Source organism: Anguilla rostrata, chromosome 11 (genome assembly GCF_018555375.3).
Source record: "Anguilla rostrata isolate EN2019 chromosome 11, ASM1855537v3, whole genome shotgun sequence".
Classification (NCBI taxonomy): Eukaryota; Metazoa; Chordata; class Actinopteri; order Anguilliformes; family Anguillidae; genus Anguilla; species Anguilla rostrata.
In genome coordinates, this window is record NC_057943.1 from 24,250,238 (window position 1) to 24,269,404 (window position 19,167).

The following is a 19,167-nucleotide window of genomic DNA, read 5'->3' on the forward strand; positions in this document are numbered from 1 at the left end:
TATCATTGAATCTTCAAAGAAGACAGCATAATTGCAATTAAAAGTGAGCCCCAGCATAGAACATGTATGCTCTAGTTTAATGTGAGGGAGAGGCAGGGTGCTACTGTTGTATAATGTTATGGAAAAACACAGAAAATTTACAGACATAATTATTACTGACCTTCAAACACTGTTTTTAAATCATGCAATTATTGTCACTATGAACCAGAAATGAAGCAGCATTATGGGATCTGTTTATTAATATATTTCCTGTTAGCCTTCAGGAAAATTTCTTATTTAACATGCAGCACAACCTTGCAGGCACCTAGTGTCCAATGAAAATCACCAGCACAGATTACTTAGTAAATGGCTTTGAGGGAGATTGGAATTGACTGTCAACAAAACAGACTCCCACTGAGTCCGGAGAGCAGGTTACCACGTAAAACAAGAGCGTCATTTGAGCTGCAGGAATATGCATTTTTATTTTTTATTTTTGAAGATTGGCATACGCTTTTGTGTGTTTGCTTGAGGAAGCAGCCGGGAGGTGCGTAAACACAGACATTTTGTGTATTTAGATATTACACTCATGATGTACTTGGCTTTATAAAGAGCTTGTTCGCTGTTTTGCTCAGAATATACCAATGTCGTTATTCCAGTGTCAAATGTAAGTATAACTAGGGAACACAGGAAGGCTGCCAGTGAAACTGAGAGAGAGAGTGAGAGAGAGAATGTGAGAGGGAGAGATGCATAGTAACACAAAGGCCATTAACCCGTGCTGATTAGAACATCAGAATATAATGAGGACAGGCCATTTGTCCCATCCAGGCTCGTCAAGAGTTGAGTCAAATCAAGATTTCTAAAGGTGGTATCTCTCCATAAAGAGCCAGCAAAGGACGCATTCCCTGATTTCCTGCAGTCACAGACAGAGCCTGGCGGAAGCTGCAGCATGAGGAGCAGTTAGGCACGAGGCCTGGGAAAACAGCAGGGAGGCTGGCTAGCTCATCGCTCTCCCCCGTCGCTCCGTAATGAGCTCAATTACCTGGGAGGGACGGGCCTCATGCTAATTTCGCTACACACCTGTCAGAGCAGCAGCAGGCCTGGTCAGACAGACCAGACTGACTTCCCAAATTGGGGTCCGGAAATGAGAGAGCCCCTAGAAAGCACTTACTGTCTGTGTCTGTGCTAAACGCTTTGCTCTCTTATTACTGGAGTGCAGCACGGTTCAGCGTCTTCGGTACGTTCGGTATGAGCGTCTTGTGCTCTTAACACAGTCGTTGTGATAATCTCTCCATTTCGGAACATTGAGGCAGCTTGCCCTCCTCGCTGTGATGGGACAAACGTTCCTAAGTGGTCAGGATGGCTGATTCAGTGCCCATTTTCTAACACAGACTGAAGGACCCATCTCATCAGACTACGTATCTTATTTACTGCAGAATGAAAGTGAAATTTGTACAGTTTTAAGTTATATTCTTATGATTTTATGCCTTTGTTAGGGCCTGTTATGGGCATGTGTATGTACGGTGTGTATGTAGAATTTGTACTTTTGTTCTTGATTAGCAGACTTAACATGCATTAGTGATTCTGGCTGGGAATGTTGCCTGGCACTTACTCATTTTAATCAGGTGAATGCTCTTATGATTTTCCAGCACTGTAAGTCACTCTGGGTAAGAGCGTCTGCTAAATGAATGCAATGTAAATGATCCATTTTTGTAGTGCTGTTGTTAACACATTGGAATGCACTTACGTAATTTGTATGAGAAGTATCTCTGGATAAGAGGGTCTGTTAGATGGATGCAATGCAAATGAAATGCAATATTGTGGAAAGACTGAGGACACACTTTGGGTTCAAACAGATTTTCTCAATGAAAGACACTCAAGCTAGCGATGACTTCCTGTTCTCTTGCAGGCGACTTCTGCAGGCAGCCAAAAAGGCCAACCAGACAGGCCACTTCCTGTGGGTGGGGTCTGACAGCTGGGGGTCCAAAATCTCCCCAGTGCTGCATCAAGAGGAGATGGCAGAAGGGGCAGTCACCATCCTGCCCAAACGCATGTCTGTCAGAGGTACAGAGCTACTAATTCACCCTGCTTACTAGGGCTGCACATTTCATGCGTTTTGTAAATGTGGCTTTGCTCCATAGGCATCACAATCAATCCTCTTCTTTATGAGTGCTTTTAGAAAACAAATAAACAGATTGAGTGACAGAAAAATACTAAGTCATGAATAATTGATTATTGATTATGAATCATGGATTGATTTTTTGCCTTTGGTTTTTTTCAGGATGCTTTTGGGTCATTTATTATTACTTTGTTAGTTCCAGGGGTAATGCCACATATCAGTACATTAGTCAGAGAGGTTTTTGCATGCAGGTGATGAGGTTATTTAATCTACTAAATGTCAAGCTTGCCAAAATTCAAAAAGAAAAGCACAGGAGTAACTACTTGGGGCTAATACACCCTGTGTAGGGAACATGAATATGCTTTTGACAGGCTGGCAACTTAAACACATCTGACAGCAATTTTGAGCTTGGCAAGATGCCAAAAACGTATTAGTGTGGCAAAATTGACTACGTGCATCCACAGGGTAAACACACACACACACACACACACACACACACACACACACAGGCTTACAATGCCTGTACACGTATAGAAAACAAATGTGTGTGTATATGTTCATGGAAGAAAGCTCAGGGCTATCTGTCTTCTATATGCCTTAGATGATTGAAATGTATTGGTGGTCTCGTAAAGTTCTGGACTACACGGCCAGTTACATTGCAGCGCAGTTAAAGTGTGGAAGCTTTACTGCAAACTGCTGCTCAGGGAAACCGTCGTAACCCTACCCCTGCATTGAGGCCCAGCCAGCAAGCACCAGTCAGATTACCGCTGGTGCCAGCTGTCGGGCTGCCAGGTCTGTGCTAGAGGCAGGACCACTCAGCAGGACCACTCAGCCAGCTATTTCCCATTCTTTCAGCAGACCGATCCTCAGCTCAACTGTCCCCTAGTAGACTTCTGTAGCGCCCATCAGCAAAACGCCGGTGTACCATCACCTGTGCTGATAGAGAGCTACTAGAGGGCACTGCTTACTTCTTGGTTGGGGTGTCTCTTGGTCCGATACAGACTCTCCGAGGTGTCTCTTGGTCCGATACAGACTCTCCGAGGTGTCTCTTGGTCCGATATGGACTCTTTGGCATGGCTCTCGGTCCCATGCGGTCTCTCACTGGTCTCTGCAGGTTTCGATCGCTACTTCATCAGCCGCACTCTGGACAACAACAGGAGGAACATCTGGTTTGCGGAGTTCTGGGAGGATAACTTCCACTGCAAGCTGAGCCGGCATGCCCTGAAGAAAGGCTCTGGGATCAAAAAGTGCACAAGTAAGAGTCCCCAGCAATGCTCACACACAGTCCCACTGCGCCCCGGAGATTTTGATTTTTTTAAATCACCCTGGTTAATTAAAAGAAAAACAAATAGAAACTTCCATAATTCCAAGACCAAACATTAAACATTTATAGCTCATATGTAAGGGGCAAAAATGTGGAACAGCAAAAATGAAACTAAACTGGGGTTTAAATTAAAAAAAACTCCTGAAAAAAATGCAAGGTTATTCCTCCCTAAGTGCAGTATTTAAGCCTGGTTAGACCCCAGAAGCCAGGTGGGGTGAGTTAACCGTGTAATAAACCGCTTTAATCGATCAATGGGGTGCTGAGTTTTTAAGCATCCTTAATGTGTTCTATCCTCAACAGAGGGTAGAAATAAATTTAGCCCTCAAGTAATTAAAACCCAGTTAATTCAAAAGACCACACTGTGATCAGTGAGAGAGGCTTTTAACATGAAAGAAACGGGGGCTTGGCATGAGGAAAGACTCGTACATGCAGGCAGCGAGGCTTAGTCTTCAGGGAGACGGGGTGGAGGGGAGGAGCCGTTGCAATCAGTGTCCGTGTGTAGCCCAGGATTAATGTGTCTGCATCTGCTTCGGCTCTCTGTAACCCCGCAGAAATTTCTCTCAGCGAATGGGGTCAAGCTCTATTAACTGCCTGGGAAAATGAAGGCTTGACGAATTTCTCCAAACTTGAAACCATCAGTACGGTTGCAGTTAATGTACCTCTGACCCTTTTCTGTCTGCTCGAGGCTTTTTCATCTACAAACTACGCCCGCTCGAAACGAACAACGCCACGTTTGACCTCCGCTGGTAGCGTAGCGGCAAGTTTGAGTACTGCGAAGAAAAATTATGCGATGTTATTTGCCTGGAGTGCATTTACCATAGGGATAGCCGTTCCTACGAAGGGATTACCAACAAAACGAATTGGTTTCATTATAACAGCAAACGCAAAGGGACCTCTAGACTACAGCAACTCAACAGCCCTGCCACACAGCTTATTTAGTTAGCCAGCTCCAGAGGGAGGGATATGCCGTTCATGAGCCAGGGGGATTTACATGGTTTTTTGCATTTTTTTATTTTTTTATTTTTTTTTGCCTGGAGATGACAATTTACCGCAGCTCCTTCAAACATGATTAAATGTCCAAGCAAGTCCTTCTGGTCGACCTCCCGGAGTCCGGTCTTCACCGCCGCACAATAGCAATCAGCCACGCGCGACCGCTGCCCCTCGCCCCAAAACATAATTAACGGCAAATACAATCAGCGCATTAGAGACGGGATTCGCCGCCATTAAAATCAATGGGCACTCCTCGAGCGCCTGTCTTTCGCTTCCCAGGGCCGGCGTCGCCGTCGCCACGGCGCTTTGACAAGGGCGATTGATTTGCTGGAGTGAGTCTCATACTCTGCGTTTGATTAGGTGAAATAAGAGTGGCCACATCTGAGCTGCCGCATTTCTGTCTGGCGTGCGCAGTCAATTATCGAGCCAGCGTGAAGCCGGCCTCGGATTCAGCGCCGGCCTGTGGGGCTGCCAGGGTCCGAGTAGGGCGGTAAGGCGCTTGCTTGTAGGTTTGTTCTTTTTTTTTAGTTGAAAAAGAACTTTCTGGATAGGGAACCAGTTGAATTTCTGTTCAATGCATTGTTTAAAGAGGCAGCGCGCAGTTTGTATGACTCATACTGTAGAGAATGCGGGTAGATTTCTGAAGCCAGAAGATGTCACCTAAAATTTGGAGTTATGAAAAAAAAATCAGTAAATAAATAAATAAATGAGGGATCCAGGCGTAGCGGCAGCAGATGTCTTTTTAGAGCGTTTGTCTGTGGTGTTTAATGTGTTTTGTTTGAAATGGCGACGGTTCTGCTCCCAGCTGTGAAGCTCGGCTTCGAGCCGCACAACCGCAGGATTGCGTGGGCGCACCGCGCCAAAAAAAAACGAGAAGCGCTCGGCCAATTATGCCGAACAGCCACTCGGCTCAAACCGGTCCCTAAGTGAATCTTTCATTTGCTGTTGACTGGGGACAGAGGATGCTGGGAAATCTGCCCGCTCCCCGCCTCCCCCGATAGGCTGATGGGAAATTCGGGCCGCAGCACCAGCATTCCGCTCAATCGCGGTAGTCACGGGCTATTTGAACGCATAAAGGTAAATAATCCGTAAAGGAGTCGAATGTTTTGTAATTGAAGAAATCATGAAAAGCACGTCAGCTGCAGTGCAGGTGCGGTTTGTGGAAGCGGCGCATTAAAAATGCATCGGTTTTTGTATTTTTCCGGGAGGCAGGCGGAAGAGACGTAGATGGATCCTGACTGGCGGCAGTCATGGGAGTTGTGCTGCTAAAGCGCTCCTCGTAAAATCGAGCGAAATGTGACCCGCGTGGCACAGCGCCCGCCGCCTGTGCCGCTGTGCCCGGGGCTACCGTGTCCTAACCTGCACTCTGCGATCGGTTCTGCGTGCGAGGACGGCCGGGCCCGATCTGGCAGGCCGCGCGTCGGTCTCCACTAGCAACCTGGGCCCAAGTGTCACTCAATCCGCGGGCAGATACAATGGCGTGAAATGCTCCGGCAGCACAGCTGAAAGGAGAAGAGATGATTCAAGAGATTCCGAGACGGCTGTGTGTGTGTATCTGACATATAAATGTATTTTTCATTATGGAGCACGGCGATGTGGAAAGAGATGCACAGGCTGGAGTGGGGAGAAATACGCAGGTCTATTTCAGATGCTCTGTTATCAGGCCGCAATCTGCAGAGCTACTTTCATGGGCTCTGACAAGCTCTGTCACATTCTTTTGACAGAACTATAGAGAAGACAAATGTACATGTACTATATACTTACCATGTTAATAAAAATACCAGAAATCAGTAATATTGAGGAAACGGACAACACCTGTTGTCACAAGATTATCGTATAAAAAATTATGCTCAGAATGTGTGGGATACTACTCTTGTCAGAAATGACTTACTGTATCACTGCTGTGTTGGCCACTATCGGAATACTCCTCAGAAATGAGTAGCATCCAAATGGTCCTGCAATCACTGTTCACATTTATGTTTATTGTAGATGCCCTGATCTTAAGCGGTGAATGATTGAAAAGAGAACAAAAAGCAAGCAAATGAAACAAGGAAGCAGTGATTTAACTGGCAGCATGAATGCACAACTACCTATAATTTCTAAGGCACCATGTTTGCATGTGCAATAAACAAGATTTTTCATTTTATATATCCTATTGTGACTGGTGTGAAAACCAATGATAATAGGGTTGTTTGAATGATCAGTGCTCAGAAATACACCAATAAATTGCAAGGCAGGTTTTACGAAGTTCTGACCCAGTAAAATTTTGAATCTAATTACGGACAAATGAAAGTTCTGTCAAGTGGGATTTTAATCATTTAAATGAAAGCGGCTCTCATTCTTGCATATTTTATGCCAAACCAAGCATTTTAACAGACAACTTAGCTGGTATATGAGATTGTCAGCGGGAGACACTTTTTAAAATGATCTTCAATGCACGCGTGCCTACTTTGGAGATATTACCAGCTAAATAAAGAGGCTTTTTCTTTTCCTTAATGCACCCCCATTTAGCTTTCTTGTCATGACAACATCTTACAACACAGGCTGTGTTTCCTCTCTTCAAATTAAACGAAATTGGGGAAAAAAATTATTTCAATTTTGTTTCTGGGAGGTCTTCTGGAGGTTAGAGAAGATGAAAGCGAAGACTGGAAACGTACCATCAAAAACTGTCTCTCTGAAATGTAATGTTCCCTTTTTCTCTTGTTATTCCTCCTGCCATCAGACCAGGGGTTCCTGGTCAGTGTGCAGAAATGAGAAGCAGGTATTTGTGCACAGTGACCCCTTTGTTTTGCAGTGCAGCACCATATCCTGGGCTGGAAGTGTCTTGGAGGGGCAAGTACACTGTAGCTGAATGTCTTTTTGTGGAGTTTGGAGCAGAGCATTGAAGTTGATTTTAGCACTCCGTTTCTGCGTCAAAGATGGTGGCACGCAATCTTATAACTTATGAGGCTCTCTCCGTGTGTTCTACACAGAAAGTCAAAACAGATTCCCTAAAATCTCACAGTTATAGCCACCGCTCTCCCCCCCCACCCCCCTCTCAAAATGGATCATAAACATACCCATGCCCACCAGTTCCATGGTTCAGGGCATATATTTCATTTACAACTAAAGTTGACAGCTGTTAGTTTTCTAATCTGTCAGACGTTCTGCCAGAGTTTCTGTCCATTTGACTGGGATTTTAAAGTGTAACACAAATGTAACTGTATTTGAGGAAAGAAAAAAAATCAGTAGTGCAAAGTGGTTTGTCACACACATCCCATTAATAGGTGAAGTTTGTGTGGTGCTGCCTCTTGAGCCAAATAGTTCCTGGCTTCCTTTTTTGCTCATCGACTGACGCCTCTGGACTTTTTACCTCTGCAGGGAGTGGGGAATTAGGGCTCTTACGTCTTTCCTGTGCACCGTGGGCATCTGTCTGCAACAACAATTAAATTCTTTAAACGAGCGTGATCAACTGGCACTAATAACCATTAATAACCTTTTAAAGGAACATCTTAAATACTAGCTTTCTCATTTAGTGTCAACCGATTTAACAGTGGGAGAACAGAATTCAAGTATTCTCTTATGATCTCCATGGTTGGAATTTTCATAAACTGCTCTCCTGCTGTGATATTGGCCAACTTAAGTTGTAAATATTTAACTTTGTATTATACACTGACTTGACATCAAGGGAAAAAGGACAAAAAATAAATATAAAATTTGGTTTGGTGCTGTTGTGTATTTCTGTCTGAATAGTTTGGTCTTTTAAAAAAAGTGATGCAGCTTTTCTTCTGGAAAATGAAGTGAAGCTTGTTTGTGATGAAGGACTCTGGCCTTTGATGACTGTTTTTGTGCGTTCACAGTTCTATCAGAGCTCAGGCCAAAGTCATAGTGAGTTTTGACTCCTTCATATGAAGAATTGACACTGCAAAGTCTCACCAAGGAAGATAAAAAAGAATGACTCTTGATTCACAGTTAAACATAGTTTTGCAAGGACAATCTTCAGTATTGTCTGTCCTATTGATCTTTAAAATGAATGAACACAGCGCTGTAGAAGCATCCTTTTTATAGTCTTCTCAAAAAAGGCAATGTTGAAATGTATGTTGTATGAGTCACAGCTAAAATTGAAATAAGTCAATTCCTAATGAAAAGGCTGTTGCTGTCTTTTAGTTCTACCTTCCAATGCTCACTTACATTATGACCACCATCCTTACCAAATATAGTGCCAATAATAATTTCAACACATGCTGCTGTTGTACCTATTGCCTCTCAGCTTACATAAAACTCAAGGAGTGCATAGGCAAGAAATAAAAATGATCTAAGTCATATTTGCATGATAATTCCCTCCATTTATCTGTTTCATGTGAGTTTGGACTTAAAAACTGTGCTGGTTCAACAGCAGCAGTTCTCTTCCATAGGTAATATTATTACTGCTTGTGAAATAATCTTTTAAAACAGGACACTTTATATTACAGTTTTTTTGGGGACAGGGAAACTTAAATGCCTGTTATGGAAATAGCACATTATGTCACAGGTATAACCAGAACATTGAGTACAGAACATCTTGCAACACACGGTTTACAATGCGTGTTGTTTTTGATTACATAATGCCGAAATTTCCATTGCATTAACCCTGACAAGCTCATACCCTTGAAGAACTAGAAGGCGCAAAAAAATATGTATGAAGAGAATAAGAATAATAAAAAACCTTTATACAATGCTTGTAGAAGCTAGATATGAACTAGTACAAACTGGAACATTTCAGCTGTTGGTCCTGGAGGAGTACAACTGTGTCCTCTTTCTGGTTGGATTTGTTCAGCTTTGCCTGCTATATATACACAGTGAGCTCCATAATGTTTGGGACTCAGACATATTTCTTACTGATTTGGCTCTGTACTCCACAATTATATATACATGACTCTAGTATGGGGTGAGTTTAATTGCCAACTGCTAATTAGTGAATTCATGAGAGATTAACCACTTTTCTGAATTATGATCAGAGCGACAGAAAATACTCAAGGGAAGAAAAAGTGGGAATTTTTCTATACTAAACACTGAATCCATTACAGTCCATGACACAAGTTTTGATTGTTTTTATATTACAAAATGAAGGACTGGTTTCTCAAAATGATGTCATAAATACTGTATATTGTGATCATGACAAAATAAAACAAAACAACACTTGTCAAGATCACTACTTAAAATAAAAGTAACTTGTAATTTCTTCTTTTCTTTTTCTTATTCTTATTCTTATTCATTCAGTTAGTTTACAATGAGTATGTGGCAGTATGATCACAGTGTAGGTATTTGCTGTTGGTTAACTTTGGCTTGAAATGCTTGATGGGGGAGAGAGAAAGTTTTGATTGGCTTTGCCAACCCAGGTCTCGCCCTCCAGCTTATAGAACTGGGCCACCTGAGGAGTGCAGTCCCTGCTGACAACATCTGGGCATCATCAGTATTCGAGCAAGGTGATGTCAGGCTTGCTGCTTTTTTGGCTAAAGGGTTCAATTTACAGTATCGGGGAGACGATTCAATACTATGGGCCACTGAGGTTCTCCTTTCTAAATCCTTAAGTTTGGCTCCTTACTAAGCCCAATCAATGGGCTGGCAGTCTGGTCCTAAACCACAAAGCTCATTTAATCCCGTGCATTAATTATAGAGCAAAAGGCACCACCAGGACAGCCAGCCATTGAACCACTCCCACCTGACCAGGAGGCACTAACTCGTGTCATTACAGTAGATTAGGGGAAATTGCTCTCTGTTCATTATGTTGATTAAAGAAATCACAGGCAATTACATTCTAGTACTGGGCCAGTAATTAGGAACCCATGCTGTCCAGAGCAGCCTGTATGTGCCCTCACAATCTCCAATGTGATGAAATGACGAAAACAAGCAATTAAGCAATCAATTACACAAAATGTAACTACCTGTTCCCTTGGCAAGTTGTAATCATAGTTGCAACAACTTTAGTTTTGACTGCCCACTGTCAAATATGTGTCCTCAGACAAGAGATTTGGTTTATTGTCAGATTATTGAACGCAAGTTTTTTTGCATACTGTATATTATCCTGTATTTAATAATGTTGTTCTTTATATGTTCCATTTGTCATTGTAGTATACAATGTTTCTGTGTTTATTTTTTAATTATTTGTATTAAGTTATTCCATAGCACTTGGAGTAGGCCCTTTCTTGAATGGCATTTGGCTCAATGGTTGATTGATTATTTGGTGGCTTAAGGATTTGGCCAGCATTTCGATACTGACACACCCAATGCATGCACAATAGAAATGAGAGGATATCTGTGCAACGCATGCCAGAATAGAAGGAGAGGAAAATATCAGGGAGGGCTCATGGAATAGACCTGGGTAAAGGCAGAGGTGCAAATTTAGACCAGGTCATGCAGATGTTGCTATCAGCCTGGGGGTCCAAAAACTTTTTTCATCCTTAAAAAATAACATGCTATCAGGGTAGTAAAAAGAGAAAAGCTGACTGCAGAATGTTTTCCACTCAGTATGATAACCAGGCTAAGCTTTACCTAGTCATTACTCACAGACACTCTGAAGCAGCCTGCTGAAGCTGGGGTTGGGTCATAAAGGTCTGCTGAACCTGGAGTTGGGTCATAAAGGTCTGCTGAACCTGGAGATTGGGTCATCCAGGTCTGTTGAACCTGGGGTTGGGTCATCCAGGTCTGCTGAATCTAGGCATTGGGATGGTCCCTCTGGGCCAATTTTCTGAATCAGTTGAAAGAAGTTATTTGTGCCAAACTGAATATTAGAAATTGCTGGGGAAGTTCATCGGCATGTAGTTTCCACATAGCCCATCTGAGGGCTGCTTTGTGCTGTGACTTGGAGCCAAACCCAGCAGACATGGCATGCAGGCCGGGGCCATGACCCAGCTGGAATCCCAACCCATGGGCTTCTGAGCATGCAATGCAGAGATGCCAGTTGACCTCAACAGTATGACGGCACTGGCCTGTGGGAAGGCTGGAACACCTTGGGGAAAACCATACAGAGACTACTGACTGCGCACACACAGACAGGACTAACTGAAGACCCCGCAGCTGTGAGGCCTTGAGCTCCACTGCACCCCGGTGGTCCTCCCCGCCCCCCGTTTTGCTTTTCCAACCGAACCATGCCTGGTGTCTCACATCCTTGGGAAAAAGTTACACCTGTTTGTAGTTGTACAGCAGAATGCAAAACAAATGTTCTGCAGCTAGATTTCTGACCAAGGGGGCTTCTGAAATGTATTCTATTCCTTGAGGGGTTGAATGGCAGTGTTGAGGAATGCCCCCCCTCCTTCAAAAAAAGACATAGCCGTCAATGTGTATTGTTGCAAACTTCATTCTACGTATCTTAATACAATATCCTAATAATTAATGTTTTTTCTGCACTATAGCTAGAATGTACGCCTCTGGTGTCATCAGGTCCTGTTCCCTGTGAACTACAGATTTGAGAGCTACTGAGGTCAACAAAACCCCAGCCCCTGAGATAGGAGAAACAGGCACGGACATCGCCAACTGCTTGGGCCGTCCTTGCCTAACCTGACAAACGGGCAGAGAGAGATAAATTGGACGGGAAAAAAAACAGAAGTGAGAAAACGTACAGTTCCAGCATACTGTGAGGTTTGCGTCAGATCATTTCTGCTCGGCTGGTAATGAGCGTAGCTCGGCTGTCAGAGCCTGATTCGCTGGATCGGACAGCTCTATGAATCCTGGCTCTCCACTGCGGAGATCGCCCTCCGTTTACTTCGCCAGACACCGCTGCAGATTAATCATTTTCATGGGAGGCTTCATCATCGCGTTGTCTGGATTGCAGTTCCACCAGTTTACACTGCATTTTTCACCCCTGCAAATTATCAGCTTTGAGACACATTGTACATGGGTATCTGCTGTCATTCAAATTGTCACCACGCATGGCTGGATATATAAAGTGCTGTCATCGCATCTGTGACAAACAGAAATCTGGAACATACAGAGGCGTCTGGGTACATTTTTCTTTTTCTTTTTTTTTTTCTTTTTTCTTCAAATTGTGTTTGTGAAGAAACGAAAACACTGACACTTTCATTTAATAGTGTATCAAAACAGGGGCCAAAGGTCGATTGAACTCGGGCCATAATGAGTGTCAGAGCATTAGATCACCCCTGGCAACCGACTGCCGATAAGACCGTTGTTCTGCGGCAGTTTTGTGGAGAGATGTCATGCAACGGTGGAGACAGCCCTGCGGCTATTTTGAGCACGTCAGCCTTTGACGTAAGACCAGCCGCAGGGCTGCGACGAGGAGTAAAACGACCAACTCACTCACGGACCCCCGGGGGGTCTGAGTCACCACGGCCGGCCACTAAAGGCGTGCTCTGTTCAATGTTCAGTGGCCTCCGTCCTATGAGTGTTCTCCTGCCAAATGACAGGCATCATCGATTCAACTGACTGGAGAGGGGCAGATACCGGGTGGGTGGGTTGGGGGTGGGGTTGTTTCGTATGTGCAGCTTCCAACCAGAGAGGGGAAGTCTTATAACGGAACGAAAGAGGTGTAATTGATATTGATTCACGAACGGGGAGGAGCGGACGGGCTCAGGTTCAATTCCTGGGGGACGAAGGGCGAGAACAGGGACACCCCCATCCGTCTTAATTAGTTCCCGGTGAGGAGCGGAGCCCCCCCCGCCGCCCCCTCCCCTGATCAAAAGCATCGCCGCGGCGACAGAGGCGCGGTCTGCAGACACACTCGGACGTGACGGCCTTTCATGTCTTCTCCCTGCCGAGCCGCTCGGCAACGCATTACTGGTGCGCGGCTCTGGAACACAAATCTGTCTCGCCGCAATTACACTGGAGCGAGCGAGGGAGGGAGGGAGCGAGGGAGGGAAGGAGGGAGGGAGGGAGGGAGGGAGGGGGGGAGGAGGGAATAGGTTTTTTCCCCCTCTCTTGTTTTGAGATATTTCTTTTAATGCGATCTATATTTCTGTCTGCCGAGTGACGGCCGATGCTAGCGACCCATATATTTGAAAGTTAGTTCCTTCTGTCGCTGAAACACATTTTATTTATGATCTATAAAAATACTGTTTTACTAGACAGCGTGTGATTTCTGATGGGGGGGCCATCCCCTCCCCTGCTTGGACACAAAAGCCTGGCTTTGTTATGGGAACTGAAATGGCGGGGGTGAGGGGGTGGGAGCGTTCATTTTTATTGTCATTCAGTGGCCCTGTCCCCTGCCGTTACTGATTACCGACTAACTGATAAATCCACTTTATTAAGCAATTCCATTAGCTTTCTTTTGCCACAGAGGTAAAACCTCAAAAGATTAGTTTTTTTTCTTAACCTTTTTCTCCCCATCCTGGCTTATTCCACGCTTATCAAATCTGACCGACAGCCCTGGAATTGCATGTTTTGCGCAAGGCAGTTTAGTGCCACCTTAAATCTCTGCTGTGTTTTACGGGACCTGCCAAGGAGCACCACTGCCTCTTAGAAATTGTCCTGAATGCTCAAAGTTGGCCTCTTGGAGCTGGCTCTGTCCGCTGAGCTACTTATGACAGACCTCTCTATCCTAAATGTTTAAAACATTTCCCCTCGCTCAAAGTGCCTCCTCAGCGATCAATGGTAATGTCTGCTGAGTGGCCAAAACAATAAAAGTGCACAAAAAATAAACCCATAAGGCTCACTCTGATTGGACAAAATGGCATATGTTACTGCTTCTTTGCCCAATACTATTAGTCACTGTGACATCAAGGAAATAATAAGTTAGAGAAAGGGAAAGGTTCAGTTTAGTGGTCACAATGGAGATGGTAGCTAAGGGTGTATATAGTTTTTCTTTTTTAACAATTATGTTTAGGTTGGGTCAAATTGACACATTTCCCATTTTAAACTTTTAGGAATGAAACTTTTGAGAGATGTATTCTGTAACCAGTGACTATACCAGTGTAAATTTGGTTTGATTTTCTATTTGTGGTTCCTGATTATATTTGCTTTATACTGCCCATGCCTTCACAAATGAATGGCACTTTTACTGAGGCAAATGGGAACCAGTAACCACATATGCTTATATTTTTTGGGAATGAGTTAAGGATATAAATTTTATTTTTGTATTTTAAAATCCCAATAATATCCTGGATATATTTGACCTAGGCTAACAGTTTCACAGCTGTAAGTAAACTGAACACAAGGGATAATATTCTGGAGTTATGCTCCTTAATTATATTAATTACTTTAACTTAATTCATGTTTATATACATCCTTGCTTTTTACCTTGAGTATAGATGTCATGGGAGAGTAATAATTCAGGTTAGAAACACGCCACTGCCTTGTTGAACCTTTTACATGCCACCCTACTGCCAAGCAGTAAAAGAATGGTAGTGGAAGGGGGTTATCATTGTAATATGTGGAATTTATTGCTTTCAACTATCAGAACTACTTGGCATTAAAGTAACCCTGTATCTCAGTTCTGTAATTGCTAGTATAAATACTTGAAAGCTCCGTGCAAGGACTACTTTCCAGCATCCTTTCATAACTCTCAATGTCATAAGTGTATTAAGGTTTATATACAGTATACCTAAGTGTATTATAGGTTTATATGAGTGGTACTCGTATATTCCTAAGTACTGGATAAGATCACCACAAGTGTGACCAAACATACTGCATTACTAAACACTCTATAGTATGTGAAAATGACACTGTTCTATTTTATATGAAATATCACTTTCATAATATATGCTAATGATAATGTTGATAATAACATAACCATACTTGCAAGACTAGGGCTTTAATGCACAACTGACTTTATAATGCCAATTATGCCGAGAAGGATGCCAAATCCCCAATCACAGCTATAGTTATCAAATTACAGACACAAAGTGTTGCAGCCTCAGTAATGGAGGCTTTCTTATGGTGACTTTTTTTCAAGGTCTGTAATCAGATGTAATGCATGTGGGGGGAGAACATTGAAAAAATACAACTGGATGATAAAGTGTACAAGAGAAAATGAGAAAGTTCCTTTAAGAGCAGAAAAAGTTGTTGTCTTCACCAACATCAGTTGTTTAATTTCACATTTTAATTTACACCATGCAGCTTTATCAAAGTGGAGTAAAAGTGTCTGTGCAAAACTAAGTTGTGTTTGAAAGTGAGCTCTGGGGAAAAGGTTTCATTTGTATGCATCGAACACACACACACACACATCAAGCACAGTATTACAAATGCTCGCTAGACTTACGGCCAACCTATCTCTTACTCTGGGAACTACTTTGCCTAAACGACCCAGTTGTCTTATAAGATGGTGATGAACAGTAACAGGGTAGGACAAAGCACAAAATGTGCAATAGAGAGAAGCGTCCGGTCCTGCAGTTTTAATGTCCGATTACTGCTGTGTGCACTCGTAGTGAAAAGAGAAATGAAGGGGTCACACTGTCTGTGTAAATCAAACTCCATGCTGAGAAACGAGCCAGGAGTCTGCAGCAGCCTTGAACAGGGTTTCTGCCATCCTGTTTGTGCAGAGCCACCAGGTCAGCTGGGCTTCCTTGTTACAATTAATTAATCAATTAAGACATTTGGCTGCACTGTTACCTCCTCCACCTTGTTTCTATGGTGTTCCTTTATGGCTCTCCTGGACCAGGGTTTGGGATCCCTCATCTGGAAGTCTGTCATTTTGCTGCCCGGAAACAGGAAAGAAGTGGGGGGCATAACCTGCTTGCTGTCATTCACAGGCCTAATTGTAGTTTTGCGCATGGTGTGTAGACCTCCATTTATCTACAGGTGAGTCGTGTCACCATACATAAGCCTTAATATACTGAGAATGGCCTGTCGTGCCCTGGAGGGAATTAGCCACCGGCTCTCCAGAGCTCAGCGAAGCTGGACGGATGGCAGTGTGAGCCTGCACAGCCGCGTTTGTGCCACGCTTTTGCCTGCGTCTGCACAGACTGTGATATTCAGCCACTCCGCCAAGGCTGCTTTTCATTACCATTGAAATAATATTTCATTGAAATAACCACTTTAAATCTGAGACAAACTCAGTTGCCATGTTTTTCAACGGGTATGATTCCCTTTGGTTGTGTCAGGGTGGGTGTTTAATGTTCAGTTTCCTAACCCAGTAGTATGTATTCTACTGTAGGTCAACATCTCTAACTGTTTGATTAGAGAAGCACACAGGGATCATAAAGACAGTGTCATCATTAATAGTCCCTGGAGGCAGAATGTGAGACGCTATCATACTTCTCCAACTCATATCTAATGAAGCATACTGTAAAACACTGGGGCAAATGAGAATGACAGGGACAGAGGCAGCATTAACAGCTGAGGTCAGTAAGGATGCCCTTCAAACTGACATTATTTTGAAATAATGGCAACAGTGTGATGTAGTGCTGGGGAAACTGGGCTTGCAATTCAGTAGTTGCCGATTCAAAACTCATGCGAGGCACTGCTTTTGAGCCCTTGAGAATGATGCTTAACCTGAATAGTAAATATGTTTCCATCTTGATAAACAATATGTCCATATATAAAATAAGCGAATATTTTCTCAGCTTGTGGGTGCCTGGCAAAGAAGGCATGTGTAATGCCAGAGGGGGACTATAGCGGCAGGGTAATGAACGAAGCGCGATCAGAGGGTTCTCTGTGTGTCAGAGCGCACAGCCCAGGCACATCTGTGTTGTTCCTTTCTTTATAGCCCACAAGGCTCGCCTTGATGATGTCCCCGGATCGATAAACGCTGAATGTTCGCCGAACCTGAGCGGAGCAGAGCCAATCGAAAGGCTCCATCTCTATCTGTAGCCTCCTCTCGAGCACTCGGCCACTTACGCCACCCAGACTGGGAATCGAACAGATTATAGGCTCTTCTGCTCCTTTGTGCTCATAGCTCCAAAATGGGAGGATTGCAGTTTGCTTAAGTACCCAGTAAGCAACAGAGTGCTGTGTTCTCATCGCTGGAGTATCATCATCAGATAATTACTTCAAATCATTTCTGATCATCTGAGGAGCATTGATCTGACCTTGCAGACCTCATACAGATGTGTGCAGTCCAGCCTTTTGGGTTGACTGCCTAACGGGTGCAGGAGGCCAGGCATTATGGTTGGCTGTCGCAGCAGGGGAGCTGATTGAGCTGCAGGGACATAAAGACAGAGATCAAGGTGAATAAGGAACTCGAGTAGAGTCGCTGACTCTGAATTGAGAAATTTAAGGGCTAAAAAGGACCACAGATGGATAAGAAGAAGAGGAGAAAGGTATGTGGAGACTATGGTAGTGATTGATGACAGTGCTAGTGGAAAACATAGGCAAAGTGAGCATGTGACCGATTTGTGTATGGAGATGTCACCACTGAGATAATTTGGCACAGAAAACAGAATGCCTTTGCACCCCAAGTCCAATGGAAATAAACAGCATGAAAATGCAAAAAAAAAAATCTGATCCAGAGTTTATGTTTATTTCCATTAGACTTCAGTTCCTCTGCCAGACTCTAACATACCTGTAAATCTGTTCACTGTATCTTTCAAATGTAGCACTCCTATAGAGTACCACAGGACTTTGGCACCTGTGTAGTATTTCCTTCCCTCCACAATGCTTAGTTAGTTCTTCCAAAGCAACAGAGATGGCTGTTGTATGGTTTTGTTTGAAATGTGTTGTACAGTTTTTTGTTTAGGTTTTTCCTTGATTCATCTTTGTCTTGACTGTCGATGAGCAAGACTGTACAAGAATATAGAGCATGTTTCCCAGGCAGAATGGTTCTGTATTTCAAACCCAAACATTTTGCTTCATATAATCTTTAATGCTAGGTCTCACTGTTGTTGCCGTTGGGAAAGCAATTATTGTAATCCCTCTAAATTGTCATGCATCCATTCCTCTTGACAGTGTTTGCTTAAAAGGTAAAAGTAAAATGGTGTATATTGATCTTTCAAAAGTACATTGGATTGCGCTCGTTATGGTAAATCTATTCAGCTAAAATATGAAATGTGTGATAAAGAGGCGCCGTATCCATGATAAGAACCATTATCAAGCCCGTCAGTGTTGAGCAAGAACACAGTTCTATGACACAGTTCTATCTGCAGTAGATAACGCATTAAGTGGAACAGTGACACATTTTATAGGCACTTCAGAATACAAAGCGCAGAAGGTATACTGTAGCAACTGATAGCATTTTACACAAGAATGATTTTAGAGGATTTGGTTTTTACACTCTGATTAAATTGTTTTTCAGAATCGGAAAAGGTACCATTCTAAATTCAAGGTAAGATGAATCATGAAAATTAGGACTGAAAAATATATGGGAAAAAATAGCAATTTTTCTGGTCACTGCAGCAAGAAAGAACCTATGTTTTTTATTATATTAACTGTGCCTTTATTTTAACAGCTAGATCAATTAAAATCTGAATCTATTTACAATGATGGCCTGGCCTATGTCCTCTGTCAGTTACTATCCTGGTAGTGATTCTATAAGCAGAGGTGGAAAATCCAGGTTCAGTATGTAAAAGTCCTCCCAAGTATTTTGTTCCAATCACCTGAATTAGCTAATTAGCACAATTCTCCAAATAGGAGATAATGAGTGGATGAGCTGGCTGAGTTCATGGGTGGAAGAAACACATGGCAGGACTTTCCATTTTACACCTTTGTCTATGAATGTCTGACAGTGCAAATGGTATGTCTCTGACTGCAAACACTGAGCTGAACATCACATTTTCTCTCATCTTGCACCTTAAAATGCATACCGCTGAAGAATGTTTCCTGTATACTTTATAAATAAAAATATGCTAACATCCCTTCATAACAAATTTGTATTGCAAGCTGTTATTTTCTTCTGTAATATAGCTACAGCTAGCTA

General features: G+C 43.1%; 1 protein-coding gene across 2 annotated transcripts in view; it reads left to right on the forward strand.

Moving 5' to 3' along the window:
• Nucleotides 1-19,167, forward strand: part of LOC135234358 (metabotropic glutamate receptor 4-like) — a 265,830-nt gene that overhangs the window by 196,825 nt on the left and 49,838 nt on the right. For both annotated transcript variants that reach the window (XM_064298878.1, XM_064298879.1), the window contains exons 5-6: nt 1,886-2,040; nt 3,210-3,350. In XM_064298878.1, the coding sequence (XP_064154948.1) occupies nt 1,886-2,040; nt 3,210-3,350 (296 nt within the window). The remainder of the gene's footprint in view (nt 1-1,885; nt 2,041-3,209; nt 3,351-19,167) is intronic.